Source organism: Zingiber officinale, chromosome 8B (genome assembly GCF_018446385.1).
Source record: "Zingiber officinale cultivar Zhangliang chromosome 8B, Zo_v1.1, whole genome shotgun sequence".
Lineage (NCBI taxonomy): Eukaryota > Viridiplantae > Streptophyta > Magnoliopsida > Zingiberales > Zingiberaceae > Zingiber > Zingiber officinale.
This window is the reverse complement of record NC_056001.1, coordinates 42,984,671-43,009,292: the sequence shown is the minus strand read 5'-3', so window position 1 is coordinate 43,009,292 and position 24,622 is coordinate 42,984,671. Positions and strand designations below refer to the sequence as shown.

The 24,622-nt window shown below is 37.7% G+C and overlaps 1 protein-coding gene across 1 annotated transcript; it reads right to left on the bottom strand.

Moving 5' to 3' along the window:
• Positions 1 to 8,989: 8,989 nt before the first annotated feature.
• Positions 8,990 to 22,717, bottom strand: LOC122013734. The gene is made up of 6 exons (XM_042569962.1): positions 22,550 to 22,717; positions 17,874 to 18,001; positions 17,205 to 17,301; positions 16,763 to 16,917; positions 10,161 to 10,215; positions 8,990 to 9,153 (listed from the first exon to the last, which is right to left on the bottom strand). Exons 3-6 carry the CDS (start codon positions 17,245 to 17,247, stop codon positions 8,990 to 8,992), a joined length of 417 nt encoding a protein of 138 aa, XP_042425896.1. The 5' UTR covers positions 17,248 to 17,301; positions 17,874 to 18,001; positions 22,550 to 22,717.
• Positions 22,718 to 24,622: the final 1,905 nt, after the last annotated feature.

Genomic DNA, 24,622 nt, shown 5'->3' with positions numbered 1-24,622 from the left:
GAATTTAAAAAGTACTAAAAATATTTATGATTACATTCTTCAATATTCCACATAAGAATAATTTAAATATAAAAAAAAAATCCAAACCCAAATGAAGGAGGATGTTATGATTTGGTGCAGATAGAGAAACAATAGATCAAGAAGCAATTGGTGGCTTCTCCCTTGTCAAGCTTGAACCTTCCGGGTATAGCTTCACAAATTACAAAGAGTTGCTTATTCTCTTCAAGTGCAAGGTACCTATTTAATAAATTTAAAGAGATACCTAAATGATTAGATTTTGTGACCACCAAATCTAATATCAAATCACCAAGAAAAAAAAAAAAATCCAAACTAGAATAAGAAAGCATACATGCAGTAAATACTATGCATCACATAGAAAATGCCCTAAGATGGTAACAAAAATCAAATTTTTTATTAAGAAAATTTCTACCCGACCAACAAGGAGTTCGGAGTAGGCAGGGCTTCTGGGATTAGTGAGGGACTAGTGGCTAAAGCGGCAAAGTTATTGGCGAAGAGGGAGAAGACGTAAAACTCAAAGGCGAAGAAGAAGAGGGAGCTGGCAGAGAGAGAGAGAGAGAGCTGAGGGAGAGTCGAGGAGGAAGGACAAGACGCAGAAGTTGTCGGTGAAGAGGGAGATGACTTCCTTAAGGATGGTGCAGCCTGGGCAATCAAGAGAGGAGCAAAACAATCGCAGGTGGAGCAACATGAAGAAGTATGTGGGTTAAGAGGTAGAAGAAATTGGACAGATGAGAAACTGGACGAACGAAGAGGAAGAATAATTGGGTGGTTGTGAAAAAGAAGAGTTAGAGATTTTATTTTTCCTAAATTTCCTTCTCTCTTTCCATCGGATTTGATGCCACCCAGGCTACATACTTTAAAAAATATGGCGCCAAACTAAATTAGAAGAGAGAATTAAATTTTAAGTAGAAATTCACAAGAAAAAAAGAACCCCAAGCTAAAACCCAGCTAGCATTTTACTTGGCTCCTCCCTTGCAATGTTGCTTGGGTGATTAGGAATGATAATTTTTCCCACGGATTAGGGGTCCCGTCAGAAAAATCTGAAACAGGGACGAGTTCAGAGATTTTTTTCGGGTTCGGATTCGTGAAATTTTTTCAAATTGGGATGGGTTTGAGGATGCTATCCCCATCTCCGAACCCACTCCTATATGACATGATGGGGAATGGAGATGGAAATGAAAATGAGGATAGAGATGAGAATTACCCGATATCCTTTTAAATTTATTCTCGGGATAGGAAACAAGGATAAGGATGGATATGGGGATTTAATCTCCGCGGGATTGAGGATAAGGATTCCCTAATCAAATATACCTAGGGATAGGCATGAGAATGGGGGCAGGAATGAGGATGACAAACCTGTCCCATCCCATCCTATTGCCATCCCTACGGATGATCTTTGGGACTTCTACTTTGTGACCTGCTGCTTGCTAGAATGCCTCGTTATGATATCTCACCCTTAGGCTTGTAACCTTCTGGGAAATAGATGATAAGATCTTTTAATGGATCTATTCAAATAAATCCTTTAACTTTATTTCCTTTTTAAAATAAGTTTTAGATATTTTTTTTCTTCTAGTTTTAATAAGATATTTTTTTTTTGAAAATGTATTTTTATTTTATTTTTCTTTTAGGTCTTTTCTTTTGAAAAGGTAGTTTAGGTCTCTATTTAAAGACTTTGGAAGACAAGTAATTTCCCTTTTAGTTAATCAATTTCATTTGATTATTGAAGACCGATCCCCTCGAAGCGATTACCATATCTCCCTTTTCATTTTTTTTCTCTTTCGATTTTTCCACGTGATAGGCCCTTGGGTTCCTATCAACTTAGTATCAGAGCACGTTCACTTCATCTTCGCCCTATAGTATCTCACAGCAACTTCAACAAGCGCATGGTGTTAACCCGACTTCAAGGGAAGAAAATTCACTCTGACTGGAGGATCTCATCCTGACGCCAAATGGGCTCTGAAATTTGAAACGAAGCACGAGACAAGGATGGATAAACTCGAAAAAACTATGGCATCGTTGGTCACAATAGTGCAAGAATTGAAGGATCGTTTAGAAGCAGACTCCAGCTCAAGCATATTAATAAATCAGCAGTCTCGAGAACAACAATATGACCAAGGAGCAAACTCAAATGAAGATCGAGAGCACAACCATCCACGTATGAAGGTGGAATTTCCTCACTGGGAGAGCAACGATATAATTGGATGGATTTCAAGGTCTGAAAAATATTTTCGCTTCCACAGAACATCGGACAATGCAAAGGTAGAACTAGTATTTATAAATCTCGAAGGCGATGACATCCAATGGTATGACTGGCTTGAAGCATGCCATGAGCCTCAAACATGGGAGGAATTCAAAGAAGAACTCTTCAATCGATTTGGTCCCCCCGGTTATGAGAATGTTGATGGAGAATTGGTCAAAATTCGACAGACTTCAACCGTACTAGAGTATCAAGGATGATTCGAGACTCTCTAATTGAACTCGTGATTGGTCAGAAAAGCAACTATTGGGCACTTTTATTGAAGGATTTCGCCTTGATATACGACGAAAAGTAAAAATGAATCAACCCCGCACCATGAAGGCTGCCTTACCCTTTGCACGGCTACAAGAAGAGAAGATCAATGAAGAAGGAAGAAGAAATAACAAGGTAATTCGTGAAAACCCATCACATTATTCAACATCCCGTAGATTGACAAAAGAAGAGATCAAGGAAAAAATGACAAAGAGATTATGCTGACATTGCGATGAAAAGTGGCACCGTGGTCATCAATGCAAGCAAAAGAGGATATTGATGATTGAACCAATAGAGAACTCTGAGGAAGAAGATGATTTCGATGAAGGTGAAACACAAGATAATATCAACGAAGTACAAGATGACTCTATGGCAATATCTGTATATGCCTTAGAAGGACTACAAACTCCGCAAACAATTAAGGTAAAAGGATTCATTAAAAAACAATCAGTAATGATACTTATAGATTCAGGAAACACCAACAATTTTCTAGACTCAACCTTAGCAAGAAAGCTTAAATAAAAAATAGAGCGAGCATCTACATTTGATGTTAAGCTGACGGATGAAAGATCACTTACAAGTCCAGGAAAATGCGAAGGTATTAAAATTTTCTTACCAAATTATGAATTAATCACATATCTCTTTCTTCTACCCCTGGATGGATGTGATGTTGTACTTGGAGCACAATGATTGAGAACATTAGGAGACATAATATGGAATTTCTCTCAACTAACATTGCACTTCCAAGATCAAGGAAAGGAAGTTTGCATCAGAGGCAAGAGACAAGATACTATCACATCAATCAGTAGTTATCAGGTAGAGCGGTTATTAAAGAAAGATTACTCCATTTTTCTCATGCAACTCTCCATAAAAAAGGATCCTAAAGGTACCTCATATACCCCTCCAGAATTAGAGACACTTCTTTCAAAATTTTCTATGATATTTGCTGAGCCAAAAGGACTTCCTCCATCACGTTCACATGATCATCGTATACCTCTAATACCGGGGAGTGCACCAGCAAATGTTAGGTCTTATCGCTACCCTTACATACAGAAGGAGGTAATTGAGAAGATTGTACAAGAGATGCTTCAAGCTGGTATTGTTCGCCCAAGTGTAAGCCCGTATTCTTCTCCAGTACTGCTTGTGCGTGTTAGATGTATACTAAAAGCCTAGCTTTTTTGTATGAACATTTATTTTGAAATGAGAATCACATTGGTCAAATGTCTGCATTTGGTAAAATACAGTTGTCTATTTAATTTATATTATAGATAACATGGTGTGTGGTGTCACACAGAAGATCATGTTATCAATTCCTTATAAATTATAAATAGTAGTTCACAACCAAGATGGATTGGGACAAACCATTGGAATGATTGTAGTATAATTTGGTATTAGTTTATCTTGACTATAAAATTACACTAGTACACTATGTGTGTATTGAGCAGGACCATTTGATGTTGTTCCTTTTATACTGACTGCATAAAAGAACATAACCTCTGTTATTATGGATGTGCGTGCTCTTAATCCCGATATAATAATAAGCACATATACTTAGTATTTATTTCTTTGATTTATCAATGGGTGAGATTTATTCGTTAAATCAATAGACCCGATAAGTTGAGAAATAATATTATTTATATGGTGTGTTGTTGATTATCGAAGAAAACTGTGTCCTAGTTATCTAGGTTGATGATACCCCCTTGAGGAGCTCATAAGGATTGTCACGTAAACCCTACGAGTGGACTTAGTCCGACATGAAGTTGAGTGATACTACTCTTGAAACTAGATATTAATTAAGTGAGTTGTCAGTAACTCATTTAATTAATGGACATTCAATATCTTAAACATAGGGAGATTAATGCACTTATGATAAGGAGTCTATAATGTAATATGGGATTGGTGCAGTAGTTCAATAATAACTCTTTAGTGGTATGAGTTATTATTGATGAACTTGAGTTGGGTGTTCGGGTCGAACACAGGAAGCTCAAGCTCATCGGGAGGCCAAAACCAATTTCTCCTCTCGATCCCTACTGTAGCCTCTATAAAGCCTCTCGTTCACCCGTTTTGATTTCCCTTCTTACCCAAATGAGGGGTCGGCCACATCCTTGCTTAGTGCCCAAGCAAGGGGCCGACCAAGCCCTCTTGGTGCCCAAGATGTGGGTCGGCCAAGCCATGCTTGGTGCCCAAGCATGGGGTCGGCCATACAAGAAGAGAAAAGGAAGTTTTGTTGAAAACAAAATTTTGTTAAAATATTTCCTTTTATAACTTTCTACAATGGATTAAAAGAGAGATTTTAATTTTGTTAAAATCTTTCCTTTTTTGTAGTTATCTACAATCGTTAAAAGAGATATTTTAATTTTGTTAAAAATTTTCCTTTTTTGTAACCAACCATTATAGGAATAAAAGGAAGATTTTGTTTAAAATAAAATTTTGTTATAATCTTTCCTTTTATAGCTATTTACAATGGTTTAAAAGAGAGATTTAAATTTTGTTAAAATCTTTCCTTTTTTGTAACTATCTATAATAGCAAATAAAAGAAAATTTTATTAAAAACTTTCCTTATTAGCCGCTAGCAAAGATTATAAAAGAGGAGGAGGGAGGTGCCCAGAAACTAGCACAACCAAGGCTCCTCTTCTAATTTCTTGTGGTCGGCTCTTCCCTCTTTTCCCTTTCCTCTTCATAAGGGCCGGCGACACTTAGAGAAGGACCTTCACCTTGTGGCCGGTTGCTTGGAGGAGGAGAAGAAGAAGAAGGAGGCCTCTTCACTCTATATTCTTTGGTGGCCGAAAGCTTGGAAAAGAAGGAGAAGGTCGGGTGTCTTTGTCTTGGTAGATCGTCACCACACGACGTCTAAGAGGAGGAGAGGAATACAACAGAAGATCAAGAAGTCTTTAGGTTACAAAAAAAGGTATAACTAGTTATTTATTCCGCTGCATACTAGTTTAGTTTTTCTTTGTATGGATCCTGAAATACCAACACAAGAGGCTAGCGATTTTGTGTTTCGATCTTGTGCTTCGATTGAGGTCTCTTTGGTTAAACCTAGGGTTTACTGTGAGGAATTTAAATATTCAATTTCTTTGAAAGGTTTTGTCTAGAAAGTGGTGGTTGATCCCATAATCAAGAAGGTCGAATGCCTCGCTAACGATCTGGAAGTTAATCCTTGAAATAGATATTTAATCAACTTATGTAATATGGTTTAACTTCTGAAGAACACATGAGTTGAACTTGGAGTAAAAATGTTAAGTTTCGTTTCCAATCTAAGTTTAACTTATGAAGAACACATGATTTGAACTTGGAGTAAAAATGTTAAGTTTCGTTTCCAATCCAAGTTTAAGAACACATAGGTTGCTAGAAAAAGTTCTGTGCTTGTACAAATTTTTATATAGGGGAAACAGAATGAAACTCCGAGTAGTACCCAACAGTGCGAAAGAAAGACGGAAGTTGGCGAATGTGTGTAGATTATTGGGCACTCAATAAAATTACAGTGAAAGATAAGTACCTCATCCTCATTATTGATGAATTACTTGATGAACTAGGAGGTTCCTCATTCTTCTCAAAATTGGATCTTCGCTCAGGCTTTCATCAGATAAAGATCTATCAGCCGGACATTCCAAAAACAATCTTTCGGACTCATGATGGTCATTATGAATTTTTAGTTATGTCTTTCGATTTAACTAATGCACCTTCTACATTCCAAAGTTTGATGAACGATATCTTCAAGCCTTTATCTCCGCAAGTTTATTTTGATTTTCTTTAATGATATCCTTGTTTATAGTTCATCATTCGAAGATCATTTGCATCACCTTTATAAAGTACTCACTCTTTTACGTGAGCATTCTCTTTTTGTGAAAAGATCTAAGTACAGCTTTGGGACAACTAAGGTGGAATACCTTGGTCATATTGTAAGCCAAAAAGGAATAACTACTAATTCCTCAAAGGTACTAGTTATGAAGGAGTGACCCACCCCAAAGAATATCAAGGAATTACGTGGTTTTCTAGGTCTCACAAGTTATTATCATAAATTTGTAAAAAATTATGGAAAGATTAGTGCTCCACTAACGACATTGTTAAAGAAAAATGCATTTAGATGGTGTCCTGAAGCAGAAAACACATATCAAAATTTAAAGGAGGCTATGACGACAACACTAGTTCTTGCACTACCTAATTTCAATAAACAATTTGTCATTGAAGCCGATGCATCTGGAGTTGGAATCGAAGTAATACTTATGCAAGAAGGACAACCATTAGCTTTTATTAGCAATGCACTATCTCCTCTACATCAACAGATGTCAATTTATGACAAGGAAATGTTGGCTATCATACATGCGGTTACAAAATGGAGACCCTATCTTCTTAGCCGACGCTTTCAAATACGAACTGACCATAAGAGTCTTAAGTTCATCTTGGATAAACGTATCTCAAATATGGATCAACAAAAATGGATCAAGAGACTTTTAGGATATGATTATGAAATCGTTTACAAGAAGGGAACGGAAAATACAATAGCTGATGCTTTATCTTGTCTTTCTAACCAAATAGAGTTCGCTGCTATATCTTTAGTAACTTGCAAAAACTTGGAGAATATAAAAAAAGAGCAAAAGGAAAATTCCACGACACATGCTCTCATCCAAAACATATTACAAAATTCATCGTCAGAGTCCCACTATTCTTAGGATGGAGAAATTTTACGATATAAAAACAGAATCTTCCTTCCAACAAACTCGGTTGAAAAGGAAGTAATACTGGAGGAATTTCATTGTTCACCAATTGCAAGACATTCTGGTTTCCTACGCACGTATAAACGGATTTCAAGAGCTTTCTATTGGAAGGGAATGAAGAAAGATACCAAAAACTTTGTTGCTGAATATGATGTATGTCAAAGAAACAAAGGAGAAAATGTAACAAGACCATGTCTTCTTCAACCCCTTCCTATATCTGAACAAATTTGGACAGACATTTCCATGGATTTCATAAATGGGTTACCCACTTCACAAGAACAAACTACTATCATGGTGGTCATTGATCGTCTGACAAAATATGCTCATTTTTGTACATTATCACATCCTTATACAACTGCCCATGTTGCTCAAGCTTTTGTTGACCATATAATCAAACTACATGGTCTACCAAGATCTATTGTCACTGATAGAGATCCGGTTTTGACAAGTAAATTTTAGAGAGAATTATTCCAATTGCAATGCACTAAACTTAATTTTAGCACATCCTACCACCCACAGTCTGATGGACAAATAGAGGTGGTTAATCGATCTTTAGAGAATTATTTACGTTGCTTAACTGGTGATAGACCCAAGGAGTGGGTTCGTTGGCTTCCATGGGCAGAATGGTGGTACAATACGACCTACCACTCAGCTACTAAGATTACCCCATTTGAGGTCGTTTATGGATGTATACCACCCTCAGTTAGCTCATACACACGTGGATCAACAAATGTGCATCAAGTCAACCAAAACCTATGCACAAGGGACCAAATATTGCAACTTTTGAAAAACAACTTATGCAATATACAAGCAAGAATGAAGCAACTGGCCGACAAGCATCGTTCGGAAAGAGAATTTGCAATAGGAGATTGGTTTTTTTTTTTTTCTAAAACTTCAACTATACAAACAAGTTTCAATTTGTCCTTCAAACTCTATGAAGTTCTCACCAAAATTTTATGGCCCTTATAAAGTGATAGAGCATATTGGACCTATTGCTTATCGCTTGAAGCTTCCACAAGATTCTAAAATACACTCTGTATTTCACGTGTCTTGTTTAAAGAAGAAACTAGGCGATAAATTTACTCCTCAACAACACCTTCCTGAAGTGAATTTAGATGGTGAAGTTAAATTTCAATCTTATATTATTTTAGAAAGGAGACTTGTGAAGAAGAACAATCAAGCAACGGTTGAACTATTAATTCAATGAGACAATTTATCTATCGATGATGCAACATTGGAATTATATGATACCATTCAAGAAAAAATTTCAGAGTTTATTGATAAACAACCTTGAGGACAAGATTATTTTGACGGGCGGTAGAATGATAAGATCTTTTAATGGATCTATTCAAATAAATCCTTTAATTTTATTTTCTTTTTAAAATAAATTTTAGACTTTTTTTTCTTCTAGATAAATTTTAATAAGACATTTTCTTTTGAAAATATATTTTTATTTTATTTTTCTTTTAGACCTTTTCTTTTGAAAAGATTATTTAGGTCTTTATTTAAAGAAACGTTATGTAATTTTGGAAGATAAATAATTTTCTTTTTAGTTAATCAATTTCATTTGATTATTGGAGGTCGATCCCCTCGAAGCGATCACCCTATCTCCCTTTTCATTTTTTTGTTCTCTTTCGATTTTTTCACGTGATAGGCCCTTGGGTTCCTATCAATAGACATGCCATCCAGTAGCAGAGTGCAACCGTTAGAATCCACAAACAAACATCTCTAACGGAAGAGAGCACTAGATGTTACCTAGGAGTGGTGCCTCCTTTGCGGAGAAGGTTTCTCGAACATGACCTAACACCGCATGGAGGGTGCGAATATTGCTGTGAGTGAGAACGGGAGCGAGAATAGCGAGGTGAGAGGGAGCGACGTGGTGTTCTTCAGTGGTCATACACATGGCCGCTGCCAAAACAAGAAAAAAGTATTATTAATAGAGGTGATATAACATTGCACGAACAATCTAGCACTACAAAAAATACCATTATTACCGACTGAATTTTCCGTCGGTATATGACATTACCGACGAAATACCGACGGAATTTATGATATCGAAAGTATTTTGGTCGGCATTCACTTTACCGACGGAAAAGTAAATCCGTCGGTAGTTACCGACGAAATTATCTATTCAGTCGGTATATTACCGACTGACTTTCTTACCCGTCGGTAAAAAGTCAAACGGCGCTAAACGGAACTAACCGACGGAATCTTTTATTCCGTCGGGGATTACCGACGGAATTATAGTTTCCGTCGGCAAACTCCCGACGGAATTACGGATTCCGTCGGCAAACACCGACGGAATAAAAGATTCCGTCGGTAAACCCCGACGGAAACAACTTTTCCGTCGGTGTTTACCGACGGAATCTTTTATTCCGTCGGTAATATATCGAAAAAACCACTGTACTTTTCGATAATATACCGACGGAATTTTAGTTTCCGTCGGTAAAAACCTGGAAAAATTTTGAAATCCTGCCCCTGTTTTGCTAGTTTCCCATATACAAATTTAATACAAATACAAACCATCACAGGCGATGGTATCACAAACACAATCCACACAATATATTCACAACATACAACAACAAGATCACAATATAAATCAATCCACAATCTCCAAAATACAACACACAACAAATATATAAACATAACTGAACGACAAATAGAAAATCTCCAAACTATAATAAAATCTAAGTATCAAGTTCTCACAATCAAAAATATCTAAAAATATACAAGTGAACAACAAATACAAAATATCCAAAATACATACCATGATACATCACTTATACATATATCCGAATATAATCCTATAAAAGTCAAATACAATAGATTATGATTAGAATAAATCGATGCAAATATAATATAACTCAAACATTGTTATATATAACTAATTTTACTTGTAAAAAAAAATACCTGGATTATATTTTGGATAACCAATATTAGTGGTGATGGTGAATGTATCAGTATGAACTCCTGAAAAATGTAAAACACTTTAAGATAAACCTCTAATAATATCTCAATACAATAAATATATTTGACTTAATGAATTTCTAAAAAAATCTAAAAAAAATCAAGTTATAGTTAAACATACCTCAACAAAATCTAATCATCAGCAGGGTCTGGGTCTGATGGGTCTGGGGTCTCCTCTGACTGGGGCTGCTGTGATGGGTCCCATCGTGCAATGATTGCTTGCATCTGGGCCAATGCCTGCTCCTGTGCAGCCCACTTCTTCTCCCACTTCTGATCCATGGTAGTCATCTGAGTCTTCAAGTCTTGGTTTTCTTTTCTTAATGACTCCACCTCAGAAGAAGAAGAAGAGGAACTCGCACGACCCCTAGGAGTCCTCAAGCGATCAAATACCACCTTGGCCTGGGAACCAAGGCCGTAGAGGGAGGAGTTCTTTGTCCTTCCACCCACAACATCATAATAAATTTCATTTATTTCCTGGGTAGATAGATCCTGACTCCCCTCCCTCTACTGGTGGCTGAGATGCCTGAGCAACCCTGCTTGTCATTTCCTCCTGTGTAGAAAAAATATACAATTTATATATTATACACAATTATTAAAGCTAATTAATCATTATTAAAGATTAAATATAAATTGCAAGTTAATAATTCAAACCCCAATGTTCTTTGATCGATCATCAATATATGTGTCATCCTTTCTCTGGTGAGTTTTGAGAAAGATCTCCAAGCAAGTGGGTTGTCTTTCTAAAGAACGCTCCTGCATGCACAAATAAATTTGACTAAAATTATACAAGTTCATTAATAAATAAAAATTTAATTTATATAACTTTAAATTAAAATCACCAGATCCATAGCGTGCTCAACAATGGATCGAGATCCTGATGTATGCCGAGCAGATCCGGTACTCGGGCCACCTGGCTCTGTATTCCTATTCGCTCGAGCTTTTAGAGCCTTTGTTTGCCATCTTTCTGCAGACCAAGTGGCCGTCCATGCACTCCAAATCTCGTCGGATACATAAGCAGGTCGTGTGCCATCCTTTCTCACATAGTATAATAGGTCTTTGTACAACTTGGCACAATAAATATTCCAAGTTTTTGCAAATTCTACCTCGTGCCCCTCCTCCCATGTATATTTTTTCTGCAATTTAAAAATAAAATTTTAGAATATTAAAGGATAAATATAATGTACACATTCAATTTACTTACCACAAATTCTTGATAATAGAAATCCTTAGTTCCAGCATCTACATGTCTCCATGTAGTCCCAGATATGCAGACTCTTTCCTTAAATTTCCGTGTGATATATGTGGATACTCGATGGCCGTCGGGAGTAAACCTACATATAAGCAGTATTAAGACATAAGATATATGTTATAAATAAAGAACTTGAATTACTAATAATAAAAAAAATACTTACGACTCTCCAACAACCCTAAGTACGGTGGATCCACGGAGTGGTGCTGGAAGATCTGCCATGATACCTTATATCTACAAAAACATATTACAGCACATCATAATAAGTCTTTAATAACATGATAAATAAGCAACAAAACATGATTAAAGCATAACTTACTAGATGAATAATAATGCTAAAATTTAATCAATCCTAGACTCTGGAAGCATTTCTACTCAACATTAACAGTTTGTAAGTCATCGTCGCTAGATTCTGTTAGTTCAACAAAATCCTTACTGCTGGATTTCTCTCCATCATCTATCTCCTCGTCAGTGACATTACCATCTACAAGTAATTGTGATGTAGATTGGATTTGTGAATCAATCGAATGTCTCTCTACTTCGTCATTCTGAAATGCATCATGGTTTTGAGCAGCAATAGTGTTCGGCATTTCTATGGTAGAACGAGACTTCAATCGACAAACAGACAACCATTCACTAGCTCTTCTTCTCTTCGTAGGATATTCAAGATAAACCACCTGACCCGCTTGTATTGCAAAAATGAAAGGTTCAAACTTATTGAACCTTTTGTTTGCATTAACCTCTACTAAATTATAATTTGGATGTATTCTGGTACCTGTTCTTGGGGTTGGATCATACCATGAACATTTGAACAACACACACCTTTTTATCGGTAATGCAGGATACTCAACCTCTATAATTTCCTCAAGTCTACCATAGTAATCAAACTCAGTGTTATTGGTGTCGATAGATCCTTTAACGCAAACACCAGAATTAAAAGTTAATCTCTGCGAATCTCGTTGTCTCACATGGAATTTGAGACCATTAACATAGTAACCCGAATAGACCATTATTTGGCGTAGGGGTCCAGATGCAAGATTCAATATTCTATCATCTTGTACATTAGATATTCTTCGGTCTTTCACCTATCAAAATAGTAATACGAAAAATTAGGACCGAATTTATTTTAATAAAGAATTATGAAAATTTCTCTAACTCACATATATTTGAAACCATAATGCAAATTCGGTCTCTAACTTTTCAGCAACCTCACTTGCAGTCATTGATGGATTTTGAAGATGTAATTGTTGTTCGTACAAGCTATGAAAGAAAGCAATTTTAAGATAATTAGGATATCAAGCAAATAAAATGAAATAAATATTTGATTAGAGAAGTCAACTTACTTTATATATGGTTTGACCTCATCACAGTTTAAGAGTATATATGTTCTTTCAGCATGGTATTCTTGTTGAGTTAACCATCTAGAAACAGCTGCACCCATTAGTTTACCAGGAAATTTGAAAATAGCCAGCATCGATGGGTCTATATTCTAAGCATCATCAAAATTTCTAGGACACTTGTGATGTCTGGTTTTAACATTATCAGCAAAATAATAAGAACAGAAGGAAGATGCTTTCTCAACCAGATAAGCATTACATATTGACCCCTCAACTCTTGCTTTATTACGAACATTTCTCTCAAAATTCATTCAAATGGATACATCCATCTATATTGCATAGGACCAGCTATTCTTGCCTCATATGGTAAATATACTGATGGATGTTCCATTGAATCAAAAAAACTAGGTAGAAATATGTGCTCTAACTTACAAAGTATGAGAGGAATGTCTGTTTCTAGCCGAAGCATATCGACCGTCATAATACACCTCGCTGTCAAATCTCTGAAAAACATACTCAACTCTGTAAGTGCTTACCAAACATTATTGAGAAGTAAATCATGAAAAGCTATTGGAATAAGTATTTGCATGAACACGTAGCAGTTATGACTCTTCATTCCAAACATCTTTAACTTGTTCATATCAACGCATCGAGCCTTATTCGAAGCATATCCATCTGGGAATTTGATCTCTTTCAACCAACTACATAAATCTTGTTTACTATCTTTGTCCAATGTATAACAAGCTTTTGGAAATTTATTGGTTGTTTCATTCTGATGCAACTCTGGTCTGTTGACTAGTTCTTTTAATTCCTCATGTGATTTTGCAGTGTCCTTAGTTCTTCCAGGCACATTCATCACAGTGTTGAAGATATTATCAAAGAAATTTTTCTCAACAAGCATCACATCTATATTATGTCGAATGAGTAGATACTTCCAATAAGGTAGCTCCCAAAAAATGCTCCTTTTCTTCTAACCACACTTGCACATCCTAACAAGATATGTATTTATCTTATCAGAATTAGGCTGAGATACCAGGAGAAATCCATAACTATCTATTTGTTCAATGATTTCTTCACTTGAAGCATGGACTGTTGGGGGAGGTTTTTTTATTACAGCATTCTTTTAGAAAGTTTTTCTTATTTCACCTAAAAGGGTGATTAACTGTAAAATTTACGGTGATTATCAAACCAAGATACCTTCCCACTGCAAGGCAATGAAAATGCATCGGACTCTGTCATGCAATGTGGGCATGCTAATTTACCAGCCGTGCTCCATCCCGACAACATTGAGTATGCTGGAAAATCATTGATCGTCCATAATAAGGCCGCATGCAATGTAAAATTAGTTTTACTTGCAATATCATAAGTAACCGACCCTACATTCCATAATTCATTAAGCTCGGCAATTAGAGGTTGCAAGAAAACATCTATCTTATCTTTTGGATTGGCTGGACCAGGAATAAGCACGGTAAGAAACATAAATTCATCTTTCATGCACATCCATGGTGGTAAATTGTACGGTGTTAATATAACTGGCCAAGATGAATATTGTTGTCCCGACTGACCAAATGGTTGAAATCCATCTGCAGAAAGTCCCAATCTCACATTTCGTGGTTCCATTGCAAAGGAGGGAAAGACGGTATCAAGATGTTTCCATGCAGGAGAATCACAAGGATGACACATTATACCTCCTTCATGCTCATGCTCATGCTCATGATGCCACAACATGTGGTTAGTTGTAGCTGCAGATGCATACAAGCGTTGAAGTCTAGCAGTTAACGGAAAATAATACATCACTTTCCAAGCAATATTTTTCTTCTTCTTCCCTGGTATGCGATTACGATGCTTAAAACGAGGGTGAGTACAGATTTTACATTCATTCAAATCACTATCTTCAAATATCATGCAGTTGTTTATATAACAATCAATTTTCTCTGCAGAAACCTAAACCTCCGATCAATTTCTTTGTTTCATGAAGCTATCGATCATTATGTTATCGAAGGAGCAACTCGACATCAATTGACAAATGTCATCGTAACATCTTTCAGAAATGATGTTCCGCTTTCATATTCAATAACCTTGCGGATAGTTGTGAATGACCGGAAGGAATGCCTTCCCACACTTCTCTTTCACTAGCCTTTAACATTTCATATAGTTCGATATTCAGGGGTTGGTATTTCATCTATATTCGAATAATCAATCGCATTCATCGCATCTTGAACCATTGATTGCATTGAAATATCAATATTATTTGATGCTTGAGGAGTGATAATAGTACGAACCACCAGAAGACCCAATTGGTTCATATATATAAGGTTCTCCGTGGCAATACCAATTGTAGTAATTTGGCACAAATCCATTTCTACATATGTGCATTTTTACGGTATCTTCATCACGAAATGCTCTATTTTGACATTTTTTATGATTGCATGGACACCGTAACTCAGAACCATTCATACATTCTGGATGACTTTTAGCAAAAATCACAAACTGTTCAACTTCAGCAATAAAATCATCTCTGATAAAACCATTGTCTAATCGATTGTACATCCAAGCTTTGTTCATATACATTGGTATAACCTAAAGAGAATATAAATTTAAACATTATTAAACTTGTTGTATCACTTGAAATAAGTTTAAATAAAGAATTATGTGCACAATTTCATCTCACGATCATCATATCATATTACCATAAATCACCTCTACACTAGAACAATTAAATGAAACTATTATAAACATGTTGTTCCTTATAACATTATCAAATGAAATAATCATACATATATGAGAAGCATCGATCAAACTATATTTTATGCCAGTACAATAGCGAAATTGATCAAAATATGTCACGACACTTAAATTTTCTAGGGTTTACATTGTGCTCAGCTACGAACAGTAACAAAGCATCGCTACAATTGCAAGCAGGCTGCTGGTCGCCCCCACCGCCAGCGCGGGCTCGATCTGGTCGAGATGATCGACCTCGACGATGATCCGGGCGATCCCCGCATCCTTCGCCGCCGTCACCGCCGGACCGATCCCTGCTGGCCGCCGGCCGCGAGCAGCCCAGGAACCCCCGAGCAGGCCGGCGGCCGCGAGCAGCCCGCCGGCCGCAAGGACCCTGCCGGCCTCGAGCAGGCCGCCGGCCGCAAGCACTTTGCCAGCCGTGAACAGGCCGCCGGCAGCGATCCGCGAGCAGGGCGCGGCTGCCGGCCGTGTGAAAACGCAAACGAGAGAGGAGAATAGAAGAGCATACCTGAGAGATCGCCGGAACGGTGTGAACGGGAGGAAAGGGCGCCGAGATCGCTGGAGAGAGCCGCCGGAAATCGCCGCCGCTGAGGAAAGAAAGAGGTCGCGCGAAGAGGAAAGGGGCAATCTGTGCCCTAAAACGTGATTTACCGACGGAAATATAGTTCCGTCGGTAATTACCGACGGAATAATACTTCAGTCGGTAATCACCGACGGAATGGTTAATTCCGTCGGTGATTTCGGCTAAGTTATCGGGTAAGGTTTAGCGAATGCAAAGAAAACGGGTACGGGGCAGAAACTTACAGACGGAATATGATTTCCGTCGGTATAATAAAACCCTAAACCCGATAATTACCGACTGAATATAATTCCGTCGGTAATGTTTACGCCCGCACCCGCCTATTTACCGACGGAATAAGAAGTCCGTCGGAAATACACAAAAATTCTAACGGCGACATTATGGACTCCCCGACGGAAATATTAATTCCGTCGGTAATTACCGACGGAAGTTTAATTCCGTCGGTAATTACCGACCAATATAAATCCCGTCGGTACGTACCGACAGAGGTATTTTCAGTCGGTATACGCCGACGGAGTTAAGATTCCGTCGGTACTCCCGTCGTTAAACTCATGCATTTTTGTAGTGTAGTAAAAAGAAGGCATTTGATTCACGCATGCTTTCAACCAAACAAAAATAATAACAGGATCGAATCCAGCATACCTTCCTTCTCTTGCCCTCATCTCGGAGGGCTTTTTTTCTGTTGTCCTCTGCAAATACAACAGTTAATTCCTGACCAAGAAGAATTTGCCTGTCCATTTGATACTTGGCTTCAGCTGGATCAACATATTGAAAATAACCCAAATCCACGTGGTTCCCTGCAGAATTCACAATTTTTATAAGATAATACAATGAACTCAAGATGCATCTCCAATTAGTAGGTAAGTGGATAATATTGCTAGATCAGTGTTCCTATTATCGAATGTTTCATATTCTTAACATTTTTCAGCAATCCTTGATGTTTCAATCAATTCAAGTTAAAGCCAGCAATCAATTCAAGTTAAAGCCAGCATTCGACGACTGCTGACCTTTAACTCTTCAGAGTTTATAGATGACGTCAAATTCTTAAAGACTTGATGTCTTCAAGACATCATACCAGACATACCTGAAAACCAATTTCTTCTTTTATCACTAGCCACTATCTCCATTTACTTGCATCTTCGTCAACATAACTCTCGTGACTTGACTCGCGTCTTCAGACTCTAATTTCATTGTTCAACTCAGCAATCTTAATGAAATAACCAAATTAAACAAGGCCATACAGAAAGATTGAAGTCCGTAAAATGAGATGTAATTCATGTTTTGCATAGTTGTTGGACACTGGTAGAGACAGCAAATGATTACAAAGTCGAGAGTAACACAATCATCACAGTTAGCTAAGAAGGCTGCATCTCAAAATAGACCATAGTATAGCGGCGTGCAAGCACACGTAGTCTCTTTTTAGGCCCATCCAATTTTTCAATACATGTAAAATAAAACAAAAGGACCCACTTACCCTGTGTAATAGTCACCGAGCAAGTAAATATCCTTGAGTGGACCAAACTGGCCAAATGGCCTACTAAGATCCTCTGCTCTGCAACCTTAAAGCAGAATGTGTTGCAGACAGGATACTAGACTACCAGTCAAATGACGCTGAAATAAATTTGAGATGCAATAAAGAAAGAAAGAAAGAAAGAAAGAAAGAAAGAAAGAAATTTACGCATTGACAATTATTCACTTTGTAGAAAGAAATCTTCAGATAAAAAAAAAATGATGAATCGGAAAAATACTGAACTTAAGGCGACCGGGTTGGTTCTACGGAAGTTTCTCATTGGTCGCAAAGATAAATCGAGAAGCGCTCACGGCGAGCGACCGAAAAGCCCAACATCTCGTGGTTGCACGTCCCATTTGAAGGAAAAATTCCTGCAAATGCGCCATAAGAAATTTTTAGATAAGAACATTAGCATGGCCATGCAAGTATACCATCAACATCATAATCCTCAACTAATATCAAGCATAATACAGACCTGCAGTCCTGGCGAAGATTCCTGACTAGAAGACTCGTTGGGAGATCTCCACCACGCCCACCATAACGACCTCTAGGGCTTGAGCTATGACCTCTTCTTCCATAACGTCTTGGTGGTGATGGACTATAGTTGTAGCTTCTGTTGGTACAGTCGACCTCTAGGGTTTCGATGTTTGACAATATACCTAAGTCTAGTCAGTTTGACCAAGGGTTGATCCAAACAAGACTTGATGTTTGGAAGAATAAAGTCTAGTCAGGACTAGATGACTAGCAAATGTAAGTCCTAACCAAAGGATAGGCAGATGAGAAGTCTACTGAGTGACTAATCCTAACTGAAGGTTAGGCAAAGTGGAAGTCCTGGTGAGTGAAGCCAGACCCTAGTGAGTGAAGCTAGGTGATGGAAGTCCTGGTAGTGAAGCCAAACCCTAATGAGTGAAGTTAGGTGGTAGAAGTCCTGGTGAGTGAAGCCGGACCTTAGTAAGTGAAGCTAGGTGGCGGAAGTCCTAGTGAATGAAGCCAGGCAATGGAAGTTCTAGTGAGTGAAGCTAGGCAACTCTAGGGGGAGATAACCCTAGGTTATACTTGAATTCTGTTAACACTGTTTTGCCTTATCTATTGTGCTAATCAATGTTGCAGGGGAGTTCAGCTAGGTCGACGGGCTGATCAGGTAGCTGGCACAAAGAACAGACAGGTCGACAGACTTACTGGATGCCTGGCAGGTAAGTCACTGGAGGGGAGTGACTTGGTGATGACGCGTTCCCTGTTCGAGGGAACAGTAGGCGTCGATCCAACTTAGATCCATTTTGGAAGTCTAAGTTGAGATCTAGATTAGATTTTGGTCTCAGGAAGATAGAATCTAATTACTACTCTGTTTGAATATAATTGTGCTAACACTTTGTTTTACAGGGTAGTATAAATTGTATTTTTGCCTTGGACTAATATTTTCTTGCAGGAAAATGATTTTATGGAAAATGATGGTCCGGGTGCCCGAAGTTGGGCGCCCGGAAGGCAAAACTCATCCTCGTCACAATGTGGATCGCGCTGATTAGCTGGGCCAACGTCACGGTCTAGGCGCTCAGAAGGGATTCGGACGTCCGGAGCACTCCTATAAAAGGAGCCTTCCTCCAGAGCTACTAACAACAACTGCTTCCTATGACTGCTTTATTGCGCTCTGCTCCTGTGACGCGACGCCGCTTCTCCGATAACTTGCGGCTCAAGTTATTTGTAATTGTTGTCGGTATATTTTTTTTAAAACGAGTTCTTGTACTTTCATTTGTAAACACTTTTCGAACTACTAGTGAATTGTCCAACGAAAGCACTCGACGAGTACGGGCCTTGAAGTAGGAGTCGATGAAGGCTCCGAACCAAGTAAAATTGTTCATGTTAGCATTATGTTTTGTGCATGCTTTTTCCACTGCTTACTCTAATTCGATAACGAATTTTCGATCCAAAGTTGAAGCGACTCATAGAAGTATTTGAGTGACAAAACACATCCTCTACTTGCTAATCTAGAAATAAATGGAAAGCAAGGGGCAATGAGTACAAAATACTCAGTGAGTATAAGATATTGCATGATGAATATAGTGTAAGGAGATTAAGGAAAATACAGTCTCAAAAGAAATACTTACTACCACAGTAAGTTGTAGAAGTTGAAGAAGAAAATTTATAATGGTTAATCATACAAGTATTTGCATTGTCAATTCCTATAAGATGGATAATTGAATTTGGATAGCCCTTGCGACATAGAGTCGTAATGTTTTGTCATTTTCATAAAAGTAATTGTATTATAATTCCTATGTTGGGGTACTTGAATAGGGTGGAATACAGATATGTTTTGAGACATATAGTAAGAACGTTCTGTCATGAAAGGTGCAAAGTTAGACCAACTTTCTCACATAAGTAGTGGCAAGCAAAAGTGACTATCAACATGGTGTCTATTACATTTAGAGCACTACAACCCCTCTATCTACTGATTGAAGAGATGCACATACTGAATCCCATCCCTTTGACTCAAAAGAGCTACAATGATATAGTGGAATTGACAAAAATTAGTATGATCTTAGAAGAGATTGGAAATAGCCAACTATCCAAAAAATTATAGAGAATATTAATCGGACAGCCCTAACAGATATTAGCACTCGACTATGCTTTTTCCGCTGCTTACTCAAATACAAGTTCAATCCAGCTTCAAAAAGCCTAGACCTTTTGTTTTCTTGAATTGATCTCTGTACCCAACAAGAAGAGATACAAAAACACAGGATTGCACCACAAATGAGGATAACTGACAATAGTTGGTCAGAGAGAACACAGGATAAGCATTAATGAGATAAATAAGAAAAGTGATGATAAAGAATAAGAGAGACTTTGATAGTATTTATCTGTGATTAAATTTATTTTACTTATTCAATAAAAATACATAAATAACTTTAATAATCATGGAAAAACACCTATATACTTGTGATATTGCCCATATCTTGATTTACAAATATCTTATTAGAACATTACTATAAAAATAAATTCATTATAAAATAAACTAAATATTATGCCTTCGTCCATGGTGGACCAACTCCACATGTGAATTCCAAACTAATTAAATTATACCCAAAACATCTTCAAATAAAATCCAAAACATAATCAATAAATACATTATTCCTCTTCATTATAAATGTTCAATCGCAATTGATTGTTGACATGGTAGAATAGCAGACATCACTCTCCTCATGGAAAATGTGCTTGTGCTCATGCATAAAATAAAGTATGAACCCTAGAAGAATTCAAACAGTGGGTGCCCATCTCCCTGTGAGGCATGAAGAGAAAGAGGCGCAGCAAGAACAGGCAGTAGAGAGGCCACAATGACGAGAAGGGGTTCTGTGCTGATAAGGGAGAAAAGAATGCAGTGATTTTAATGACAATTAAGTGGGATAGTTTGTCACAGCAAAAGAGGGAGAAGGGTGCATTACATACTAGGGACAAAGGGCAACACAATACAAGAGGTAATGGGGTGAACACGTCATTGAGATAGAGAACAAAGAACCGCACCACAATTAAGGTGGAAGAAGATGTCACATGGAAAGGGGAAAGGCAATGCTTTTTTAACTTGTTTAATTTTGTTAGGTGAGTGATCTGAAATGAGAGAGGAAGGGAACTTAGAAGATGGAAAAGTAGGTTGATGATGAGATTTTTTTTCCTTGATACACTAAACCAAATTAGTGATATAGTACCGCTAAATGTTTATTTTACAAGGGTTAAACACTTTAGATGCTAATAATATAAAATATTCATATTGTGTTTTACACTGTATGATTGATATACTTTTTTCCTATGGAAATTATGAATGGATGAATTGACTAGTACACTTTGTTCAACATATGTTGATCATTCATATTGACATAAATAGTTTTAATATTTCTTTAGTACCAGCTGCATATGATCCTCATATACTGCATATCCGCCATCTAGTGGGTCGACCATTTATCACTTGGAAACACCTTTTAAAGCTTAGACATGGCATGTAACACAAAGCAAAATACCAGAATGACAAGTTTGGTTTCAATGTGTAAAAAAAAAAAAACAATTAGGCACTAAACAATAATAATATAAAACTTCATTGGATTCTCAATTCTAGTAAGAGCCAAAATGGCTGAGGCTTATCCCACTAGGTGGGGTCGGCTAGCCAAAATGGCTGATGCTAATTGCTAAATAGTTAATTGTAATATGTAATATAGCAATAGCCATTTTTTAGATGTGCTCACATCAAGAGATATTTTGCACTCCTACAAACTGAATTAATTGTTGTCTAATAAGAAGATTGTTCATACAGAATGTTTATGACTGTTTATGACCAATTTATAAACAAAGTATGCATTATCCTAGTTGTTCCATGGAAAATCTACACACACACAAAAAAACCATTTTTTGATCTCAGCCAACTGACGAAATCTCAGTTTGTTTTCTAATTCCAAGCCTATGAAAGTAACTCAATTACTAGTATAGTGGTAGTTATCAAGACCATCGCAATAAAAAAGAACAGCTCTTGCTTAAATTTAATTAACTAAAATGCGGTGAGGTTTTGGCAAGATTGCAGCTTTAAAATCAATCACCAAGCTTCCTGAAGAGCAAAAGAACCGATATAATTGTTACTCTTCTTTCTAAAATGCACTTGAAGCACCCACAATCCTGCCATCATTTATAGCCAACTACCTAAGAAAGCTGACAGAGAACCAAACTCTATTCCGTGATTAAAACCAAAAAACTAATAATAAAAAAAAATTAAAAAGGACACAAGATTCTACAGGAAGGGAGGAAAAGTGGAAAACGATGCTCACATAAACGAGGGGCCTTTTAACACCTAAAATCAACCGAACGCCATGTAAAACGCTAAAACCATCAAACCAGCTAAAAAAAAGCAGAAAGGGAAGATAAGACAGAATTCGGGAAAGCCTAACAGGCGGAGTTGATGTGTTAACTCCTCGTAACGAGTCGAAGGGCGTTCTTCCTCCGCAACGACCCTCCTTCCTTGTCGGTCGGCAAATCTCCCGTCTCGCTTAGGATCCTTTGTTCGTCTCTCAACGTCGATTCCTTCGAGACGTTGAGGGATCCGCCCCCTTTCGAATTGGGTTTGGTTCAACTCTGGCTCGGCTCATGGCCCGGCCGGATTCGACACACAATCCGGTCTGTTTAGCTTTTCAGGAATTATTTTTTTAATAAAATTTAATTAGTTTAAATTTCGACAATTTTTAAAAATCGATTACATTTCTCTGCGTCCATTTATTGCACCTTGCTCAAAGCAACTGAGCACCAAATCGGATCCTCCTTTCCGCTCCACTCTTCTTCATCTCACTTGCTATTTGCTTCGGCCATCACTTTGCTTCGCTCCCAAGCGAAAGATCCATCTCCAACAGTGAAACTAGGGGTGTAATCGAGCCGAGCCGAGTCGAACTCTTGGATGTTTGAGTTTGACTCGTTTATAATCGAGCCGAGCTCGAGCTTTATTTAACGAATATATTCATGGCTCACGAGCTTATTCGAACTTTTATCGAGCCTAAACGAGCTTAATAAATACAAATTATAAATTTAAATATTAATTAAAAACTAAATTATATATTTTAAAAAATATATAATATTCTTGTTAAAATTTATAATTTTATTCTAATAAATAAATTTAATATATTTGTTTATGTTTTTCATAAGTAGAATGTAAAATCTATAAATTCAATATCAAAACTATTATTTTTTTATTTAAAAGTTGATTCATGAGCTTAACGAACATGTTCACGAGCTAACGAGCCGAATATTATGAAGCTTGAGCTTTGTTTGTTTATCTTAACGAGCCTTATTAAACGAGCTCAAACGAGCTTTTATCGAATCGAGCTTCGAATAGCTCACGAGCGGCTTGGCTCATTTACACCCCTAAGTGAAACCACCTGATCCTCCTATTGAATAAGTGAATGGAGAAGAAATAAAATAAGAAAAATATTTCATTATAAATGGGATTTTAGTGTCATATTGAAAATTTCAAGGTACTTTTGTTGATTTATATTGATTCACATACATTAAGATTATGAACAAATGCATAGGGAGAGACTCTCTTTCACGCGTGAGTGTGCAAGGGGTGCAAATCCAGGGCCCGGATTTACACTGAACCAAGTTGACTCGTGTGCGAGCGCGACCTGCGCATACGAATGCCGGATCGGTCGGGGTAAAATTCGCCCAAGTGGAATAGCCAATAACAGTCTGCCACGTAAACCTTTTTGCTGCTTGTGAATATTTTGTCACGTAAACCTTTTTCTTGTTTGTGTAGCGGATGCATTAAAGGAAGATTAATGTAGGACATTTCGTAGCTTGGTGAGTAATGATCATTAATTGATCATTAATTTTTGCCATTCATTTAAAGGAGGTTGTGACTACAGGCAAAACGGTTACGCACACAGCATAGCAAAAGCTTTTCGTTTTTTTCCTCCCTCCTCTGTCGTGCAGCTCCTGCTCGGCGGAGTGTCCGTGATAGTAATCGGGTGTCACTCAGTTCGCCATGACCACTAGTGCTTGGTCGGATTCACGGTCTACCGTTGTATCCTGGGAAACAGATGACCCTTGTAAGCCTCGAAGCACAGCCGGAGGTGGGCAAATCTGTTTCAAGAAAACTACGACTCTCGCAGGCCTCGGTCAGTTTTCCCGGTCGGCTAGTCTCCTAGCCCGATCTATCTTTTGCCAGATCAAGTGCAGACCTGGTCTTCCGCTCTGCATACCAGCCCTGTCGTTCCATTCTGCAGACCTGGTCTTCCACTCTACAGAGCTGGTCTGGTGCTCTACAGACCTGCTCTACCTCTCTGGTCTTCCGCTCTGCAGACTTGTACTGATGCTCTGCTATGCCGTTCTGTAAACCTGCCCTGCAGCTCTAGTCTTCCACTCTGCAGACCTGCGCTGCCTCTCTGCCTTGCAGTTTTGGTCTTCCGCTCTGCAGACCTGCACTGCTTCTCTGATCTGTCACTCTGGTCTTCCGCTCTACAAACCTGCACTGC

Excerpts from the sequence above, each read along its gene's own strand:
- LOC122013734 (XM_042569962.1), bottom strand. The coding sequence starts at position 17,247 with ATGGAGATAGTGGCTAGTGATAAAAGAAGAAATTGGTTTTCAG. Across the intron at positions 10,216-16,762 it reads ATGAGGGCAAGAGAAGGAAG|GAGTTCATACTGATACATTC; the intron begins GTATGCTGGATT and ends TACATTTTTCAG. Across the intron at positions 9,154-10,160 it reads ATTGGTTATCCAAAATATAA|CGGCCATGTGTATGACCACT; the intron begins TCCAGGTATTTT and ends TTGTTTTGGCAG.